This window comes from Meriones unguiculatus, chromosome 17 (assembly GCF_030254825.1).
Source record: "Meriones unguiculatus strain TT.TT164.6M chromosome 17, Bangor_MerUng_6.1, whole genome shotgun sequence".
Classification (NCBI taxonomy): domain Eukaryota; kingdom Metazoa; phylum Chordata; class Mammalia; order Rodentia; family Muridae; genus Meriones; species Meriones unguiculatus.
This window is the reverse complement of record NC_083364.1, coordinates 36,370,314-36,384,579: the sequence shown is the minus strand read 5'-3', so window position 1 is coordinate 36,384,579 and position 14,266 is coordinate 36,370,314. Positions and strand designations below refer to the sequence as shown.

Sequence of the window (14,266 nt, the reverse complement as noted above, 5' to 3'; positions counted from 1 at the left end):
GTGCACAGGTAGGAAGCGCCTAGCAGAGCCAACTGCTAGTCTTCTGCCCAGAAAGCAAAACAAAGCAAAAGGAAGGAGCTAGGGTACCCAACCCCCAAAGGGCTCATCCCCAGTGGCTCTCCTTCAGGCTCCATCTCCTAGAAGCCTCACCCACCGAGGACCAACCCTTTAACCCAGGGACCTTCCAGAGACACACCCGAACAGCAGCAAGCAGGACAGTGGCCATGTCTGTTCATCTCAGACCCCCTGAGCCTGGCAGAACTGGGTCCAGGTGAGGGGGTACCACAGAGAAGGTCCCACCGATTTAAAGGTCAAGCTGTGGACGGATTCAAAAGCAATCTATAGCATGCAGTGATTCCTGCCGTAGCTCATGCTCACCCTCTGGGGTTTCAAAATCAAATGAGGCTTGTTTTTTTCTTCTCTCGCATAAGCTGCTTAAGATCTTAAACTTTTGAAAAATCCAAAAGGAGAACCAGAAAGAGCAATGTAGGAAGAGGAGAGATGGAGGACGAGGACAAAACCTGAAATACCAGCCCTTACCAGCTCTTACACATACAACCAGCGCCCACGTGCGTGTGCAAATGCTCACTCACTGCGCACTCAGCACTCCAGTCATTCTCCTTGCCCTCTCACATTTTGTACCAGAAAACCCAACTGGCATCTCCTCTCCAGGGAATGCCTAGCACCTGACACTCCCCACACACTTACTTCACTGCTGCCTTGGCCCAGCTGCTCTGCTCTTAGCCGTGTAACTCCCATCTCCCCGGGTGAACACGGGCCTCCCGGTTCGCACCTGTGCCCACCTGAACACCCAGTCTACCCCCCAGGCGTTAGCTGGAGCTGTCTTTTCACCACGTAGGGCAGAGCTGTGCTTCCTACGCTGCAACTGTGAACGGCTGTGGCTGCTGCTGCATCCACCTCTCTAGACCTCTCCTCCAGGCATCTGCTCAACCCCTCCTCCCTCTCCACCTCCCTCAGCGCCTCCTCAATGTGCTCTGCCCACAGTACCCTTCTCACCCTACCTATTGACCGCCCCTCTGCTTCGAATAACCCGATATAATACGTATTTCTTTTATTTGTCCTTATCACCCGAGTCCTTCAACTATAAAGACATCATTTGCCCATCGTGGCGTCCCTAGCCCCTTGTGCATGGTCAGTACCTCGTGTGCTGGGGACTCGGCTTGCACTCAGGGCACATGCTCAGCACGAGCAGAGCACTGGGCTCAGTCCCCAGCATTGCAATGATGACAACAGTTGTCCCCTGAGTATGTGAAGTGGGTAATGAAAACAACCAACAGCTTTGGGGTTGCTCTGAATAAAGTGTGTGTGCCCTCAACTGACATCCCGGGGTTCTCAGAGTGGGCAGGGATGGGATTCACAAAGCTGAACGGTAGCAGATAACTCAAACCCTTCCCCCGCTGTGTCCGGTGAGTAGCTACCACAGGAGAGACACTGAGCTGTGTGCTGAGGAGCATCCAGCCATGGGCTCTTGGGCCAGGGAGATGCCCAGGGAGTGAAGATGCCTGCTACCAAGCCTAACGACCCAGGGACATACAGAGAACCGGCTCCTCAGGGTGACCTCTGACCTCCACACACGTGCTGCCTCTCCTGCCTGTACACAAAAGATATAAGTTTTTTTTTTTAGATCTCTCCTACCACAAAGAGTAAAGTTAGTAGGGGATGTTTAGTGACAACAAAGATAAGAGACTGGGGGGGAGGGGGAATCTGTTTGTATCACCACATTTAACCAGAACAGTGTCCTTGCTGTGCAGAGAGCTTCTACAGAACAACAGAGAAACCAGCAGGCCAGCAGAAAGACGAATGTGTTATAAACAACGATGAAAATCCCAACTGTTCTATTTTACCAATAAAAACTCAGGAGCCAGATGCTGGGGTGAAAACCTGCTAGCTCAGAGAGGCAGAGAAAGCACCAAGCTGACCTTCCTTCTCAGCTAAGGTCTAGATGGAAAAAAATCTAAAAGGCTCACTAGCACAACTGACAGCCCAGGAGGAAAATGCCAAAACACCCAAGGCTGAAGCCTTGCTAGTTCAAAGCCCAAAAAGCCTAGAAGCTGTCCTCCTCCCCTTCCTCCTCCCCTTCCTCCTCCCTTTTCTCCTTCCCTTCCTCCTCCCTCTCCTCCTCCCTCTCCTCCTTCCCCTCCTCCTTCCCTTTTCCTCCTCCTTCCCTTCCTCCCCCTCCTCCTCCATGTCTTAAATACCCATCAACTCTAAGTCCCTCCTACTCTTTAATCCCTGTCAGCTGGTCTCTTGCTCCACCTCTTGACCTAGGGTTAACTTTATTAGATCTGGTATAAAGAGAGCTCTTGGATTAAAGGTGTGTGCTGCTAGGCTGCTAGGGCTGGGTGGACCACACCATAATCACCTGTTTACAATAAACAGAAAGTTCTTGTATTAAAGGTGTGTGTTAGAGCTCAATCAAACCAAACAATAAACAGGGATTGACAGTTCACAATTTTGGGGTTCACAATAGGGTTAAATATCCTGCAACAGATGGATACACGGCCAAGAGATGTGATTCACAGAAGAATGTGAATGCCTTCTTATGAAAAAAAAAATTGACTCCTACCAAAGAATGGGCAAATTAACACAGTTAGATATTATTTATCATGTTTCAGGTAGGTAAGTAAGGATTTTTAACTTTTTTAAAGATTTATAAAATTTTTAATACTTTATAAGTGAGTAGACACTTTCAGCATGGCTAAAATTAGTACAGGATTTTGGAGACAAACTTGAGTGTTTCTTTGACAATGTAAAGCCTTGAAAATGGGCCATGGGCTAGGTGGATGCCAGTCTGATGAGCAGTATGTTGTGGAGAGATGGGAGAGAAAGAGAAGAGGTTTGTGCACTATGAAGAGAGGCGGAACTGGAGATGAGATGTCAGTGAGGAACAGCCTGATGTGAAAGGCCTGCATTGCCTCTGGAGACCCTGGTGACATTTGGGCCCATGCTGCTACCTAGAGCCGTGTCTGGGTCTGTGGCCCTGCCACAGCGGACATCTGTGTTGATGTGTTTGGCCTGTGTCACCACCAAAGACCATTCAGGCGTCTGTGGTCTGGTCTGCTGCCTGAGGCCATGGTGATGCTGGATGATCATGCTGAGCTGACCCCGACCCTCACTGACCACCACATGGTGTCACCAGCTGTGACAAGAGTGCCGAAGAGCAGGCCCCGCCCCTTGTCTGGACAGCCCAGGAGAGCTGGCTTGGATGATGTGGCTCCTGGAGAGCTGGAGATTGGACAGGCTAACCAACTCAGCTACCACTGAGGTCCAGATCTGTGGTTTTGAGTTGGCCAACATCTGCCCCACCTGGGATACAGAAAGGCGGCAGTCCTGTAGACCCCAAACTGCAGGGTCTCCATGACACAGGGCAAAAACAGCTTATCTGAGAAGAGCCCAGGGGAGAATCTAGGATTTACAGTGAGGCAGAGCCAGGGACCTCAAAGCAGACCAAAGACTCATTGCAAAGAACATTTGCAAGTAAGGCTATGTAGAGAAAAGGGTATACTGTGTGAGGCACCATAGCTCCCACGATGAGATTGCTTTTCTCTCTCTCTTTTAAATTTTTTATTTTTATTTTCTTTTGATGGGGAGGTTACAAGGGAGAAGAGCAGATATAGAAGGAATGGGAAGTGAGCGAGATTAGGGTACATAATGCGAAATCCACAAAGAATAAATTTTTAAGTCTTGAAAATATACATCCCTTCAACCCAGAGATTTTACTCCTAGTTTACTTCAATAAAATAATGAAGACTCTATATAGAACTAGTTATAGCTGCCAAAAACAAAACAAAACAAAACAAAAAACAACCAAGCAAATCTAAAAATTCAATTCCAATAAGGCAGTTTAGCTATGTGTAGTAGATGTTAAAACACAGTATTATTTTATTCAATCTATAGAAATTCCTGGCTGGAGTGATGACTCATCAGTTAAGAGCTGCTCTTGCAAAGGGTTAGAACTTGGTTCCCAGGCAGCTCACAAACTCCCGTAACTCTAGCTCTAGGGAATCTGATGCCCTCTTCTGGCCTCAATGAGCCACTGCACTCATGTGCACATACCTCACCATAGACAGACACACATTTGTAATTAAAAATAAAATAACTCAGGACTAGAGGAACATGGCTCAGAACGTGCACAGCCCTCCCAGAGGACCTGACTTCTATTTGTTAGCATGGGAAAAAGTGCATATAAACAATTTTGCTCTTGTTTTCTGCTAATGAAACTATTTTTTTCTTCCACGTTATTTTTCACACTGTCCCTAGCATTTTCCTTTCCAAGATCAGAGCCACTTCCATTGCCACCTAGAAGATAGATAGACTGCTGGCTATACAAGGGCCTTGCCTTCATGATGTGGCCTCAGCCTGCTTTCTCACTCCTGGTCCTGCAACTCCTGCTTCTGTAGCCTGTGTCCCTGCTACAGAGGTATCTCATGCTTCCAAGCATCATCTGATCTAGGTCCTCACCCCTATGATTCCTCCCTGCTGGAATAGTATCACTTCCATGGGTCCCTTCACCTGGAAAATTTCTACCCATTCTCAGAAGCCATGTTCAAATGAGACCTTCTTGTGTCTGTCAGATTCCCTGTAGAGGGTCTGACTTCCTAGTCTCTTTACTTACATTTTTGTTGTATCACTTGATGTGCTATGTTACATTTAGCCATTTTTCAGGCTTGCTGATTTACCTGGGTTCAGGATAAGTACTATCCAGTTCAGTGTTTGCGTCTGTGGTTACAGAACTCAGCATAGAGTCCTCCACAGAGGGACACTCAAATGTTTCTGGGTGACTGAGATGGATGATGGTTTGTACGGTGATTTTACTGAGAATGGCCCACAGTAAGCTCATATATTTGAATGTTTGGTTCTCAGTTGGTGGAACTGTTTAGGAGGGATTAGGAGGTGTGGCCTTGTTGGAGAAGGTGTGCCAGTGGGAGCAGGTGGTCTTTGAGTTTCAAAAGCCCATGCCAAGCTCAGTGTAGAGCACTCTCTGCCTCTAACTCTTGGATCAGATGCAAGCTCTCAGGTACTGTGCCAGCACCAAGCCTGCCTGCCTGTTGCCATGTTCTTGCCATGATGTTCATGGACTCACCCTCTAAAACTATAAGCAAGACCCTGATTTAATGCTTTTTTTTAAATAAGTTGCCTTACTTGTGGTGTTTCATCAAGAGAACAGTGACTAAGACAGGTTACATGAGCAGATATCCCTGAAATGAGGACAGTGGGCTCTGAAGGCCAAGAAAAGAGCATTTAGTTGTGCAGTCAAACAAGACATCAGTTGACTGGTGTAATCACAAGCTGTGCCGTGACAAGGTGTGGACGGAAAGCAACTAGCTAACTTGGCAACAGTGCTGCTGCCAAGGGAGCCCCTACCACTGAGGCCTGTCTTTTCTCTCCATTTGTACTTTCTTAAACTGGTAACACCTAAACTGGAGAATAATTTAATACCAATTACATACATGTAAGGGCCTGCACATACGATGTCGATGATGACTACTACTATGAGTCAGTAAATTATAAAATATGGGACAGAACAATTGAGAGTATTTGGGAACTCTAGTCTGTAATTATAATTGTGTGGTGAGGATCAAGGTTAACAGAAACAATGTCACCAAGTCAGCAAGAAGCAGGAAGACTCGGAAACATTCTCTAGCCATTCGGATTCTGAAGGTGTGTGTAGACAAGGGGGAAAGCCCCAGGGATGGGGAGATGAATCAGCAGGTAAGAGAGCTTGCTGCAAAACTATAAAGAGTTCAGATGCCCAGCACACATATGAAAAGCCAGGCATGACCATATGCAAGCCAATAACCCCAGAACTACCAGGCATAGGACAGAGGCAGGAGGCTCATCTTGCCGGCTAATCAATCATTCCAACATGTCAGTCTCCAGGTTTGTTGAAAAACCCTTAAAACAACAACAACAACCACAACAAACCCTGTGTCAGGGTCATAAGGCAGTGGTGGAACAGGCCACCTAATGCCCATAACCTAATCGTCTTGTACTAGACCCCTCCTCTTGAAGGTTTACCACTTCAACATGGCTGCACCAAAGACAAAGAAAGGCTCCAGCACAGAAATCTTCGGCTGTGTTGGCTGAGGTGTAGGGGTGGGTGAGACAGGAGGAGGCAGGGAGCACCGTGGCCACGAATGCAGCCAACATGCGGCAACTGGGAGCCGTGGTAGGGCTAGGCCCCATCACCTGACTCTTCTGCCCCCTGGCTAACGTGCAACCCCACAACCATGTTTATGACAGCTGAGAGAGTGTGCTGTGCCTAACCCTTCAGCCACCAGAAGAAATCTGCAATGGAATCCATGGTTTAGACACACAAAAAAGAGACTTTATTTAAATAGATTTTTTTTAAATGAGAAGTAAGGCAGTTATACGTAAAAACATTTAGGTTACTGTAGAGCCAGTCACCCATTATCTCTGGGGTGTGTGTGTATGTGTGTGTGTGTGTGTGTGTGTGTGTGTAGGTACATGTGTGTGCATACAGAGGCAGTATCCTCCTTTCAGATGTGTCTGTGGAGGAACCCATCCGTCTATACATTTGGTCATCGTGGTCTTTTCCTGTACCTCTGACGTACTAATAAGGTCGGGTCTGGTTTCACTCCCTTTACTCTTTCTTGAAGAATGGCAAATCATCTTTGTTCAGCAGCAGCTCCTTTCCATTCTCTCCAGAGCAGGGGCGGAGTGGGTCCTGAGGTATCCTAGATGCAGTCCACCATCTGGAGCAAGGCCTCACAATTCGGAGTCCAAAGGGTAGGAGGACTTGTTCATGAAGCAGCCCCAGAAATGAAAGGCCACAAATGCCAAGATCCCCAGCAGCAAAAGGCCGCCTAGGGTCCCGAAGAAGATCCCGAAGAATGCCCCAAGTTTCATACTTAGGTGCTCACAGTGCTCGCCCCAGGAGGTGTAGATGGTGAAGGATGCGCAGCTGGGGACAGAGAGGACAAGTGTGGTCAGTGAGGATGTCTTCCTCTCCTGGGGACCAGGGGCCATTATCCAGGATAGGCAGGCTATGCCCTGGATGGAGGATCCAGCCAGCCCTGTGGCCATTTTGAAGCAAGATCACCAGCCAAAGGAGGGAAGCATGGTCTTAAGCAATACACATCTTTTTTTTTTTCCCTTCTCCATGCAGAGGAGTGTCACACACCCTTCTCCTGCTGCCCCTTTTCTCTGCTTCTTGTCCCGCAGCCACTAGGGAGTCATCCCAATGTCGTATGCTGGGAGGGACCATTGCCTTCCTGGGTCTATGGTGGTGTCTAGGCCAGCTTGCATGCCCCAGCACCGTCCTCTCCTGCTCCGGGCCCCTACCCACCTGCACTGGGGTCCGTCTGGCAGGTGCTTGCACTGGCCTCCATTGTGACAGTGGCCCTCACTGCATGGGGACACGCAGGTGACACCATCCTGGGGGCTGTAGACCAGGCGGTAGCCCTCGTAGCCGTCACATGTGAAGTAGTCTTCCAGCATGCTTATGTTCACTGTCGGCAGGAAAGAGATGCTTAGAGCAAGCGAAGCACCGAGGTAAGTCCCCGCCTTTTAAAGCCAGTCGTCAAAGGTCAGGTGTTTATCCCGAGAAATGGACAGTTGGATGTGCAGATTCCTGTATCTCTGGAATCTATAGTTCAGTACTACATGGTTGATCCTATCAGCATTGGGTTCCCGGGGTTGGAGTGCTTAACAAATGTATACTATCCAGTATATTTGTTATTATAGATATTACTATACAGCCTTACCAAGGGGATGACAGCTGTCAGGATCTGCAAAGGCCATCCAGAATGGAGCTGAACCTCAGACTCAAACTCAGACCAACTAGCTGTGTGACTTAGGGACTTTTTTTTCCTAAGCCAGCCTCCGTTTCCTTGTCTTTAAGTTACAAAGTATAAAGAAACGGCGATTGCTTAGCTGTGATGTTTAAATGAGATACTAGGTGTGGCGTATAGGAGACAAAGCTGGACACATACTAAACACTCAATAAAGAGCAGCTATTCTCAAAACACTAGAGATTTGTCACAAACACCAGTTGCAAAAATATTGTTGTAAAAATAATGTGTTGCATGGGAATAGGTACACAGCGTTTGAAGTGGCGTAGTCATTATTATTTAATGTGGAAGATGCCAAACATAGGTATGATTTGATCCCTTTATAAAGATGAGATGTGAAATTCCCTAAGGCATAAAACAGAGGACAATCAGAAAACAAAGCAGCACTATCTTTTCTGTCTTATTTTTGTAACTCCGTGTTTCCTAACCCTTCTACAATAAACATATTGTGTTTGTACAACAAAGTTGTACTCTCTTCTTCCCTAGCTGCCTTCCTTTCTTTCAGACATGATCTCACATAGCCCAGGTTGGCCTCAAACTTGCTACACAGCCAAAGCTCTCACTGAGTTACTGATCCCCCTGCCTTCGCCTCTCAAGTGCTGAGATGGATTTTTCTAGAATGAACACAGAGTCCCTCACTGTTGCCCTTCTCCTCACCACAGCTACCGGATGTGCAGGAGTTTTGGAGAGATTTCACTTTACTGCTCAAGAAGCAGGAAGGATAAACCGGATTCTAGAATCAGTTGCCAGACCTAAGTAGAACAGCAGTTTTCCCCAAGTTGGGAGTGGTCCCTATTACTCCATTCCAGCAAGGGAAGGCTATTCCTTGTCCTCCCTTGCTCCCTGCCCAGGAGAACAAGAGGCTGCCAGAAATGCCATCTTATTTTCCCAGCGGGACCATGGAGTTCTGGTTTGGGGCCATATCCTTTCAGGAGTCCTCTCTACCTGCCAGTCTCCAGTTGGAGGGCAAGATGAAAGGGAGATCCTTGTGTGTCCAGTGCAAGGATAAGCTTAGGAAGACAATGAATGATTTTTCTAAGGGAAGCGAGGCCCGCTGGGCACAGAGGTGTTATCCCCGGGCACGCAAGAGGATTGGGAGTTTGAAGCCAGCCTGAGGCCTGCCTAGATCAAAACCAACCAAAACCAACCAAACAAATGAGTAGGTACATGGAACCCATCGGGGCAGCCTGGGGTTGGAATCATTGCTGTGTCATGACGGTTACACCCCCAAGGGTCGGCCAGCAACATCTGTGTGTCTGCCCTGAACCTAAAAGAAGCTGTTGGGGAAAACGTTTTTAAATTTCACTCAAAGATTTATGAATAGCCAAGCTAACCTAACTGGTGCCTCTTCCGCTGTGGACCTGCACACAGCACTTTCTACTGAGGGTTGCCATGGCCCTCAGGTCCGTGACAGCCCCTCTGTTCACTCCTCTCCTCCTCTCCAACTGTCTCTGTATTGTCCCCAAGTTAGAATGACTCACGGGCCATCTCGTCCTGGACGTCTGCCCTGGAGATGGGGAAGAAGCGGACATTCGTCCTGGCTTCTCCGCTCCTCTTCTGCCTCGTCTGAGGAGCCTGGAGGAGGAAGGCCTCCAGCACAGCATCTATCAGCTGGTTGTTCAGATAGTGGATGACCGGGCCCCTCGGACGGTACTGGAAGTGGGACACGACCTCCCAGTGATGAATGGACATGCTCGAGGGCTGTGCTCCAGGAGAGCTATATGGGAGGGGAAGAGCAGGGGTTTGCGGAGTGGGGGAAGGGGGAGGGGAGTCGTGGAGGACCTCACGCCTCACTTACATCCGTGTCAGTGCCACTACGCTGTTCCAGAGAAAAGCGCGCATTTCCAGGTTCCCTAGTTTGTATGCCACCTACAATGGGGAAAAGGGGGGGGGTAGGATAGCCTGGGTGAGGATCAGAGAAGCCTCGAGTACCTTTGAATGGGGAGCCCGGGACTCCTAGAGCACCTGCAGCTCATCTCTTCATTCCCACACTCAGGCCTAGGCCAGAGGCTGGCCTGGGTCCTTGCTTAATAAATACTCAGTGGGTGAAGACTGTGGCCTTCTTACCCCTCCTCTGCCTCAACATGCCAAGGCAACACCTTTTCAGACCACTCTGACCCCGGCCCCATCGTTTCCCCTCATTTAGCTAAGACCTAAGGATGGCCAGGTGCCAGGAATGTCAAGGCCGCTCAGGAACCGGTTCTATTCAAAGGGCCCGTGCAGTGAAGGGCAGCAGATCCGACTGGCTTGGATTTACCGTCTCCTGGAAGTCAGGGTGCTGGTGGTAGGAATCGCTTTGAATGCCTGTCGTGTTTTGGTGCTAAATGCCCTACACGTACTATCATTCAAACTGTGACACGGCCTAGTGGCTGGTCCTACTTACTATCATCCTCTTTTATGCGCAATAAAATTTCACGTATAAAATTGGGCAAGCTATAAATGTCTTGTCTAATTACTGTTCCTGCTCAAGGAAGAGGCAGGACAGAGCTCTGAGTCCCTGCGTACAGGAGTCTAGAGAGCTTCCACCATTCACCAATCTAGCATCTTTGGTTAACGGAGGTCTAGACAAGAACAAGGTATCAGAGGAACCCCGGTTTCCTCTGGGAAGTCAGGGTGCAGGTGACTTCTATCTAGCAGAAAGTGTGACTTTTGAAGGGTACCCAGAGGGACAGACAGGCTGGCATGGCCACCCTAGAGTCTTCTCACAGCAAGCTGGCGATTCTAACACACTCTGTGGTCCCTAATCCCGAGGCTTCCCCATGTCCTAGGCCCTTGAGCCGACTCCGGGCAAGAGGCTCCCCTCCTTTGGGAAATATAGGTAGCTGAAGGATGTGCAATTTCCAACACAGCCCCTGTGGGACCCTTTCAAGAGCCGCTTGCCACCAGGAGCCCAGCAAGATGCACTGACCGTGGCGTTGACGTCAGCTGCGGAGGCGTTTTCATTTTCTCTGAGGGCGAGCACAATGGTCCTCAGGGGAAGCACTGGAGATAAAGAGGAAGACCCGTCTCAAGCCCACAGGTTTCCCGGACTTATCCGGCATTTCCCCCTGCCGCCGCTCAGAGAGACAGCTCCATCTGCCATGGCAAGGTCACTGAAGGCCCGCACCCCACAGCCCTTGTGTTGACCAGGCCTTCTTGGGCTCTCACCCAGGAAGCCAGGAGACCTCTGCTTCAATCTGTCCCCTGCAGATGACCGAGGTCCATGGTTCACACAGGGACAGCTGCCCTCACCATCTCCCCCAGCTCCAAACTCACCCCCCAGGAGGAAAACTCAGGGCTGATCTGAGCATTTCAGGAACTTGGGCCTCGGACACTGTTTGCCCATCATTCCCGGACACGAGAGATGCGTTGGGCTGGGATGGCAGGAGCATGCAGTCGTACCTTTAGAGATGGTGGGGGTGAAATTGTTCCCAGCCAGGAGGCAGCGGTTATCAGTGAACGCCGGAGGACAGGTACATGTGGGCTGGCAGTCTGGAGTGCCGGAGATGTAGCAGTGGCCATGGTTATAGCAGTAACTCACGGGGCAGGAGTGGTTTTGGCAGAACAAAGGGTTTTCTAGAGCTGTGAAGGGAGTAGGGGAGTCAGCCACACCATAGCGGGGTGGCTGATGGGAGATACTGGCCTCTTGGAACCTGCGCTCAGTTTATCTTAGGGTCCCCCCCCCCACGTGTGCCCAATCTGTGTTGTGCTTACGGGCCACTCTGAAACCCAAACTAGCTTCCCCTCATCTTCTCCAAGTCTTTCTTTGGAAAGCAACCTTCCCCTGTCTTCCAGTTAAGCATTCTTTCACCTCTGCTCTGAGAGGGCATGGCGTGTTGGTCAGAGCACCCGTGTCAGAGAAAGACAATGGGAGAAGGTCGCAATCTGCCTGCCTCCCGTCTCCCTCCTCGTTCATCTCCTGGTTCTGCCCACGCTGGCCTCTGCCCAGACGACAGTAGTCTCCTGGTTGTATTTGCCTACCTTAGAGGAGTGTAGGGGTTGCCCTGCCATCTCTGGCGTGGTGACTACAGTGGCTCAGAGGGAGAAGAGAAGATGGGTGAGAGAGAACTCAGAGGAAAACTGAGGTTCCTCTGTCACCAGGCCCCCACGGCAACACCTCTCAATGTCCTGACTTGTGAAAAGCAGAGGCCCTGAGTCTGTGTCTCTGAAGAGGCCCAGGTGCCTAGAGCCCAGCTTACGTCTGGTTCCTTAGCCTGCTCCAGCAGTCTTGCCCCGCGTTTTCTCCAGCAGGGTCTCGGAGCTGCTCCATTCCAGCCCTCAGCTTCTGCGTCCCCTCCTTCAGCCCCAAGCCATCTACCACCCCTTCCCAACCCTCCCCATCACAGCTTCTTATCATGAGGCATTTGAAGACATGTTGCTAAAGACGAAGACACCAGTTTGTCTTTGGCGTCACAGACCCTTGATGTGTCGCCAGGGACCCGTTTCCAGTTCACCTGTGCAATGTCGCCCGTCTCCGGTCATGCCTGCGGGGCAGGCCTCACAGCCCTTCCCAGGAATGCAGGGCACGTTCGGGAAGCATGGCTCTTCGCAGAGGTCCTTGGAGCGTTCACAGAAGCGGCCAAAGCTGAGTCCGTCACACTTGCAGCCGGTCACCTGGATAACAGCAGTGTTGCTGGGATCCAGAAGCCAGAGAACTTCTGCCCTCACAGGTCTCCTGTGAGAAGCCTTGCTTGTCTTGGTCTCTGGCACCATCTCGAACAGGCCTGGACTGAGTTCCATTCCCAAGGCTACAAAATCCCCTGCCTGGCCCTGTAGCAGGCTCTGAGCCTCGCCTCTCTCATGCTTCACCTCCTTCCCTGGAATCCTTGATAGAGGAAGACAGGGGGAAGAAACACAAGGGAAAGAAGAACAAAGCCACAAAGCGGAAATGGGGCAAGATCGGCGGACGTGGGCCATGAAGCTTGGCCACAGACGTGGTTGGAGAGGGTTTTCTCCCAACTGAAAAAGGTGCCCCCTCAGCTGGAGCGAAGAACAAAGAGAGAAGCATCCTGTCCTGTCCCTCTCTTCCCGACCCCAAAGAGGTGTGCTGCGGTGAGCTACTCTCTGTAATGCCCTATAAAGGGCTTCTTGTGTCTGAGCACAGCAGGCTCAGGTCCCCCTGCTCTGGAGGGAGGCAGAGCACCTGTGCTGGAGGCACTGGCCTCTATCCAGAAAGCATGGGGAAGCCCTCTCATCCTACAGCTCAGTGCCATGGCAGGGAAGCACAAGAAAGGCTGAAGTGACAGAATGGGAGGTGGGACCCAAAAACTCTTTCGTGCTCTAAGCCATGATGAAGGTTCCACTTCACGCAGGAGTTTGTAACCCAAGATGGGCCCTGCGCTGCTCTCCCATCACAGCAGCACCCTGCTCCCTGCATCCACCTTGCCCAGGAGAGAGCCCAGTCATAGCATCTCTCCACTTGCTTTCCCCGCACCACCAACAAAGGACCACCTCCTCAGCTCCTGCTACTCACCTCGAGGGAAGAATTGCCCTCCCTGCTGGTCTCGCTGTACAAACACTGGCTCTCATTACTGCAGAAGCAAGCCACCAACTCGGGCTGGAATGAGGATGACAAGCCAGTCCTGGCGTCTCTTGCTAGAATCTCCAGGGTACATGCTTCTGGGGAAGTTGGTGTCCACTGCAACATCCTGTTCCCTGTCCAGAGAAAAAGAGATCTCAGTGGCTGGCAGAGTTCTCAGTGTGGTCAATGCATCCTGGCATCCACTACCCTGACTGCTCCTGTGGCCTCTCCCTCAGGCCTCTCCCCAAATCTTGAATGCCACCAGGCATCCTTTTGAGCAGATCTGGGATTCCCAGGGTGATTCGGGTCAAGATCCACGCTGGAGGGAGGCAACACCTGCTAGATGTGCTCCGTGTAGGTAGAAATCCACATAAGAGAAAGCTACTCCCCCCCCCATACACACACACACACACACACACACACACACACACACACACCAACAGAGGCCCCTAAGTCTATCCCTGCTTGTGCCTGTCAAAGATGGGTCATGGTGGGGACCAAACATCAGAGTCCTCCTAACCCTTCCCCAAACTGCAGGGTGGAATGGCTTCGTCTCCCAGGACCTCTTCTTCTGTCTTCTCCTCTGACTTCCTGGGCCTTAGCTACCTTATCAGACAGCAGACTACAGGGAACAGAGTATTTGTATCTCTTTAGTCTAATTTCACAGTGTGCTATTCTTTTCATAGGTATGACAATGCTATAAACTCATGGGTTTTATTCCATTTACTTATTATGGGGGCTGGGAGCATGCACGCTTAGCATTCATGTGGAGGTCAGAGGACAGCTTGCAAGAGCTGGTTCTTTCCTTCTACGTATGGGTCCTAGGGGTGGAACATAGGTCATCAGGTTCAGTGACAATCCCTTTTACCTCCTGAGCCATCTCACCAGCCCTGTAAACTATAATTATTGTTGTTGTTTCAAGAAGACAGGG

At 50.2% G+C, this 14,266-nt stretch overlaps 1 protein-coding gene across 1 annotated transcript in view; it reads right to left on the bottom strand.

Annotated features, from left to right (window-relative positions):
* Positions 1-6,327: 6,327 nt before the first annotated feature.
* Muc4 (mucin 4, cell surface associated) overlaps positions 6,328-14,266 on the bottom strand; it is a 47,741-nt gene continuing 39,802 nt past the window's right edge. The window contains exons 18-25 of the mRNA XM_060370244.1: positions 13,288-13,469; positions 12,269-12,428; positions 11,217-11,396; positions 10,744-10,817; positions 9,634-9,704; positions 9,317-9,552; positions 7,331-7,493; positions 6,328-6,946 (exon numbers count right to left, since the gene is read on the bottom strand). Of these exons, the coding sequence (XP_060226227.1) occupies positions 6,751-6,946; positions 7,331-7,493; positions 9,317-9,552; positions 9,634-9,704; positions 10,744-10,817; positions 11,217-11,396; positions 12,269-12,428; positions 13,288-13,469 (1,262 nt within the window). The 3' untranslated portion in view covers positions 6,328-6,750. The remainder of the gene's footprint in view (positions 6,947-7,330; positions 7,494-9,316; positions 9,553-9,633; positions 9,705-10,743; positions 10,818-11,216; positions 11,397-12,268; positions 12,429-13,287; positions 13,470-14,266) is intronic.